The sequence below is a fragment of the Egretta garzetta genome, unplaced genomic scaffold, assembly GCF_000687185.1.
Source record: "Egretta garzetta isolate BGI_Z169 unplaced genomic scaffold, ASM68718v1 scaffold34, whole genome shotgun sequence".
In the NCBI taxonomy this organism is placed as follows: domain Eukaryota; kingdom Metazoa; phylum Chordata; class Aves; order Pelecaniformes; family Ardeidae; genus Egretta; species Egretta garzetta.
This window is the reverse complement of record NW_009259586.1, coordinates 4036408-4042861: the sequence shown is the minus strand read 5'-3', so window position 1 is coordinate 4042861 and position 6454 is coordinate 4036408. Positions and strand designations below refer to the sequence as shown.

The following is a 6454-nucleotide window of genomic DNA, read 5'->3' as shown; positions in this document are numbered from 1 at the left end:
CACCACAGTGTTTTTTGGTGGACTGGACCATAATATCACCCCTTGTGACCTGTCCTTCAGTCCTCAAGTACTCTTTCCTTGAAGCAATGTGCGCACTGGCTAAACAAACCACAAGACACCCTTTCCGCACCACTGCTTTTTCATAACCTGTTCCAACACAGAGTGGCTAAACAGATGCAAGCTATTGCCTTCAAGCTATGCAGTGTGGGACTGTTCTTTTCTTTTCCAAATTAACAAACATGAGTAAAGACTGATGCTTGCTAGGGATCTGTGTATCGCAACACACCATTGAGGCTATGAAATGACTGCACTGGCTGCTGGTGTTTTCTGTAGGCCCGCTTTTTTCTCTGTACTGACATGCATGAGGCCCTGAAGCAGGAGCTTGTAGAAAGCATCTTAACTGCAAAGCAGATCAGTGTTAATATACAAATAGCACATATGCTGGGGCACAGATTGAGCTGCAATGGTAAGAAAGTTTATTGTTAATTATTTTCTTACTGACATAATTATATGCACATGCTTCTCTCTACTATAAAGTTGTCAGTCATGTCCATGCAGCTGTCATACTTAAATGATGGCTCCGTGCCCATGGGGAAAGCATGTTCAAATGGAACTTGCACTACAGTGGAGGAACATGTTCTGCATTGTACAAAAATGCTTAATTTATTTTTATTGCTACAGCTACCCTACTTGAAAAGTACCTGCACTTTAGAAGACTAATAAAATAATCACATAGAGGTATTTTGAAGCTATGACATGGCAGATACTGGTTTACATCTAACATGGGAAGATTGATCTGTAGGTAACTGGCAAAACTTGAGGAAAATGTTGTCGCTGTTGGCTGGGAATGGGATAGATCTGAGGGTGCTCAATGCAAGCCATGATGCACAGCTAGCTTCTTGCTGGTGAGCTGATGCCAGCAGTAGCTGCAGCATCTTCCCTATCAGGAACTTCCCTTCAAGTGCTGCTCGCTGTGGCCTGTGAGGTCTTAGCTGAGGCATGTTCCACCCTCCTCCTTCCACAGTGCTACTGCAAAGCTAGGTAAAGCTCTGCAGCAACAAGAAAGAAAGGAATAGAGAAGAGCTCTGAAGCGTTTACTTACGCTTACCCTTATTCCCCTTCTTTTTCTCTGAGCTTTTGCTGCCTTGCATAGAAGCGCTCATCTGGTTAGAAATGCCCCACATTGTGATAAAGCGCTTTGTCACACAACCCCATGCCTTAATCAGCCCTTTCCAGAGCCCCCTGATTTAGAAGACAAACAAAGCATTTCTGAGAAGTTCGCCTAGGAAGCAGCTGAACTCTACATGCACAGAACTCTGGAGAGATGGTAACCCCACTTAAGTGGCTGAAGAAACAGGATTTTTTAATGGGAAGTTAAATAGAAGCCAGTGGGCAACAGCTGAAAAATATTTCTATTGTGTAAAAGGCTCCTTGTAAAGCCCTTTGTCCTCCAGTGAGCAGAGCAAGCTGAAGATGAAAGTGACTTTTGAGTTAAACATTTCCAGGTTCTCCTCCTGGTTCTAGCTGGAGAAGTCCTGCAGCTCTAAGGGGCTGGAGGTGTCTGCTGGCACATCTTTCCCATCCATCCCATCCTGGGCTTGCATTTATTACCTGCCTGGTCAGATAAGAAATGAGCTTTCATGTCTATGTTCAGTGATGGAGTCTTAATGTACCTTAGACCACTGTATGATTAACTGATAAGAAAAAGCTTTCAGGAAGAGTCCACAGCAGCTATAACATTGTTTTATTGTCAGTTCCGCACATACCCTTCAGTACATTTTAAAAAAATACATCTGCTGAGTACAGTGATCCAAAAGCCTGTTTGATGGCCTCTCAGGCTGCAGATTCCTCTAGCAGCACTAGTGCCTGAGGCCACCAGTCTCTATAGGCATGGAACAAAGGCAGAACCCAACAAAAACCCAACAGAAAGGACTTGTGCCAGGGCATCAGGTTATTTCAAGCCCATTGATACCCTAAGGTTCAGGCCCTTACATAAATATAGCAGCACAGGCACCACAGTGTCAATTTGAGGGCCACAGCAGTACCTTAACCAGTTGTAACAGCAGCATTGCCCTCTGTATTGCAGACTGTGGGTGAGGCACAGGGAACAAATATGGCTTTAAGGGTTAGAAGCAAATGCTGGAAAAGTGTTGGCAGCCTTGGTGCCACTACTGGAGAGGTTAATACTGAAAGAGCATCACTGCTTAAGCTAAAGGGCAGGCAGAACTAGACAAAGTTAAAAAAAAAAGTTCAGATTAAAAGAAAAAGAATCCGAGTTTCTCTACCTTCAGAAAGTAGGCATTGCCTGCATGGTAAAAACAAAACACTCCCCTCCTGCTCTTCAAGGGAAAACATTCCATCCAGGAACTCAACCATCCAGTTTGTCATTGGCAGCCCTGAGCAAAGCATGTGAACTTGTAGCATAAGGCTTCTATTGGTAACACTGAAATAAGAACTAGGAGATGGGGGAGCAAGGGAAGGAGCTGTCTAGGAAGCAAGATACCATCCCAAAGCAGAGTCCAAGCTGGAAAGTCTGAATCCTTCCCAGGCTGCACCAGGGAGTAGAGGTTGGAGACACTGCAGACCATTGAGGTAGCAGCCCCTAACCTACGCAGCAGATGCAGACTTCACACCTCTTGGCAAGAGGTACTAGAGGGCTTCAGCACCCTAGGTATTGGAGAAACTCTCCGTAAGTTCACAGAAACTGGTTTCCTGGAAATGCATGTCACTAAGGACAGAAGTGAGAAAAAATGCAGTGGGAAAAGAAAGCTCAGTTCTGCAGTTTCATGAAACCCTCCATGGCTGAGTTCTTCATAAACCTCTGGTCCCACTGCTGGAGGAAGGAAGACAGCCAACATGATGCAAGGATCAGCTCTCTGAGCTCTGCAGCTCCTGCCAGTCTGACTCACTCTCACACCTGACCCTTGTTTTGAAAAATTCCTTGATGAGTCTCTGTGCTTCCTCCTTCACTGCAAGAGAGGAAGCACCACCTTTAAGACAATTCGCAAGACATCTTCCCCCTCTAAAGACAACAATCCATTGAGAATCAAAAGAACTTCAAGATTCTCAGTGCTCTCCCCAGCTGCCAACTCACCGGTCTTGCGGGCAGGGTTCTCCTCTTCAGTCAGTAAGTGAGACAGGTGCCGAGCAAAGCCCTTAAACAGATCCTGCAGAATTGGGGAAGATAAAGAGCAGAAAGCAGGCATTGGTTACCTCACCAGCCTGTTTCCACATTTGTTTTGCCCTTAGCGCAGGCCGGCTCTAGCACAAACCATTCATAGATTTAGACTACAGGAGTGTTTCAAACCTGCAAATACACCTGTCCCTGCAGTGCTGGAGCAGCATATGCACACACATGCTGCCTTGCAGAACACATCAAGTAACCTACACCAGAACTGAACCTGATCTGTTGCCACTCCACAGGTATGAGTTTTTTTAGAACTTGCAGAGTTTATTGTGAAAACATGAACAATCATAAACAAGTGTGGAACTAACCTGATACCACTCTACATCACATACAAACCCTTTCTTGGGAGGGGTGAGCTGTCGCACACAGAGTTGCTAAAACAGCACATACCAAGATGTGAATTGGAAATGAAATGTGGTATCCAGATCATCTTCCCCGTCTTACAGCCCCAGATTGCTATGGAGATGCGGTCTCCTTCTGCTAGAGAGGGTCATGAGCTGTGCCCTACCTTGGAAGCAAATTTGCCACCCTTGTAGAATGGGGTCAAACATTTGACAACGATGTCTGCTGTTTCTTTGAGGGACATGCCTTTGGTCACTGGCTGTACGGTCTTGCTGGTTCCTTCTTTATCACACTGTGATAAGTTTGGATCAAAAGTCACCTTCTTCTTTGTTGGACCAACACTTTTGCTTTCTGGCTGGCACAGAATAGAAGATTTTGCCACTGTCCGTATCCGCTTTGTTGCAGGACTTTCCATATCCTGGAGATGGGACAGAAGAAAACCAACCCCACCAATTCCTGTGGCAGCATTATACTTCCAAGCAGCCACTACCTTCTGAGAACACAAATCTTTGCAGCATCCTGCAGGCTCTTCCTATAGTGAACACCATGCAGGAATCTATGTAACCCATTTTGCTGTGCAGATACAATAGTCTCCCAGACAAAGGGACTTTAAGAAAAACCCTTTAAAACTATCACATTTAGAATTACCCTATGCTCTTATTAGGGCAGCTAATTGCTAGACCCCATCCTATACAGGAAAACCCGACAGGAAAAGATTTCCCAGGATGTCTGCTGAGAATAAACCCCTCAGGAAGAATCAACCACTTCAGGAGTGCCACACTCCTGCTCAATTTGAAAGAGCAAGGAGAAAACGGCACTGTTCAGTAGAGATAGCTACCAGGCAGTCTCTGATGCCAGATGCAGAACCAGAGACTGAATGGCAAGGAAGGCTGTGACATGGTTTGCTCCTGAGTGGTCCTCTGCATCATTGGCCTGTGGTTGTTCCCTTGACTTGAGAAAGTGGCTTGCTAATTATAGTTAGTTACAGATCTGGAGGGGGTGGGGAGACTCATTCCAGGCAAGTCATCAGCAAGGGCACAGTCACATGTGTTGCAAAGAAGAGGAAACAAAGCAGAGTGGAGGGGAAGCTTTTCACTTCAGTCTGAGTTGCTGGCACTGGCCCAGTGGGCAGCAGGGGGACACTGGGAGTGCAACGCAACTATGGTTCTCCCCTCTGCTGCAACTGCAGCTGGGCCCTCCCCAGATAAGTAACACTATCAGGTGAAGTTCAGATCAGGAGCATCACTCCCAGAGAGAAACTCGGCACAAGATGAGCAGAAGAAATAGAGAAAATTAGCATCCAATTAAGGTCTTACCTCATCTGATCCTGGTCGCTTTCCACACTCACCTTCCCCAGCAATTAGCTCAGTTTCTGTGACATTTTCAGCAACACTAGTGGGAAAAGTGGAGAGAAGGCCAATTTTAGCCTTTCCACAATGAAGCTATTACTGCACTCACTGTCAGTGGCCGTGTTAAAGCAAGAGCCTCCCTCACCAGCCTAGAGATCTAATACAGATTCCCAGTTTCCAGGACAAGGCTGGTGGGGCTCTGAAGCTCGTTAACAGGGCAACACAGGGAGCAGAGAGGTACAGATTTTACCTGGATTTTACATCAATTTCTTCCTGAAGGAGTTCAGATTCAGCAGCCTGCTGAGTCTTAAAATCCTCCTCTCTCTCAGTCAGCATTACTTCTCTCTCTCCAAGCTCTTCATTCTCTGCCTGGGACTGTCCAGTCATATCTTCTCCACAGACATCTTTGTTTTCCTGAGGTATTGACTTCTCTTGACACATGCTTTGAGGGGAAACCTGAGGTAGTGTGCTTGCAGAACAGCCATCTTCCTTTGCTGAGCTGCAACTTTTGGCTTTAGATCCACCTTTGGGGAGGGAGAAGAATTTGGAAATATCCTGTGATTCTTTTTTGGCCGCTTCTGCGAGCATTTGCTGCTTCTTGCTAGGTTTGGACTTCTTAGTAGGGCTATCCCAAAGGGCAGCTTTTGTGTCTGGACTGGGTTGCTGTCCCTTCTTTTCAGGATGGAGTACTTCTACCCCAGCCCTCTCACACACTGCTTTGGTTGCTATTTCTTTCTTCTGGAGAACAGGGTTTCTGGTGTCCAGTTCCAGACTGCAGTTGCTGTTGTCTTGCCCATTTGGACAATCTACTTCTTTTTTGACAGGCTTTACATTGCCCTCCTCTTGGACCTTCAGCAGTTCTGAAGCTGTCTGGAACAAGCTGGATTTCTTTGGAAATCCTGCTCCCACACGCTTGGGTTTGAACTAGGGAGAAAGGAAGAAGAAGAAATTTTGGGTGTGAGAGCATTAAGGAAGCCCTGTGTGCAGAACCCTGAAAGGAGCTAAGTTTCTGTATACAATACACCAGTGTGCACAGCCGTAAGCTGGGGAAGGCTGTAAAACTGACTCATCATCATAACTATCAACTGAGACATCAGGGAAATGGATCAGGTTAAAGTCACACGCCCACAGCAAGGAAACAGACAGCATCCCTGGTTAGAGCAAGACAAGAAAAACTTATTTGACGTATGGCCTGCACATAGATTATATTCACTAACAGGAACCAGCACGACTAGCTGGTCCCACTCCAAAACCAAAAGAACAGACAGGGAAAGCAATTCCAATAGAAATATACAGTTATGGCCACACAAAGAACCTAAAATAAATTTATAAAAAAGCAGATAGACAAAGCACACCATTCCCTCCTTGTCTATCCCATCTGTACTCACTCACCGAGTAAACCTGGGATGCAGGGAGGAAGTCCTCTTCTGCTGGAGACACAGATTTTGTTTCTAAGCTGCTGTTTCCACCAGTTCCAGACCCAAAGACTGAAAACAGCTCTCCTTGTTTTGAGGCTTTGTTGATTTCTGCTACCTGAAAAGAGAACAGAAATGTTCTCTAATGGCCAGAAATATAT

The 6454-nt window shown here is 45.6% G+C and overlaps 1 protein-coding gene across 1 annotated transcript in view; it reads right to left on the bottom strand.

Annotated features, from left to right (window-relative positions):
* Positions 1-1743: 1743 nt before the first annotated feature.
* The window catches only part of RECQL5 (RecQ like helicase 5), a 38084-nt gene continuing 33373 nt past the window's right edge, over positions 1744-6454 (bottom strand). Inside the window, exons 14-19 of the mRNA XM_009637760.2 lie at positions 6271-6411; positions 5129-5802; positions 4846-4921; positions 3696-3947; positions 3095-3167; positions 1744-2969 (exon numbers count right to left, since the gene is read on the bottom strand). Of these exons, the coding sequence (XP_009636055.1) occupies positions 2869-2969; positions 3095-3167; positions 3696-3947; positions 4846-4921; positions 5129-5802; positions 6271-6411 (1317 nt within the window). The 3' untranslated portion in view covers positions 1744-2868. The remainder of the gene's footprint in view (positions 2970-3094; positions 3168-3695; positions 3948-4845; positions 4922-5128; positions 5803-6270; positions 6412-6454) is intronic.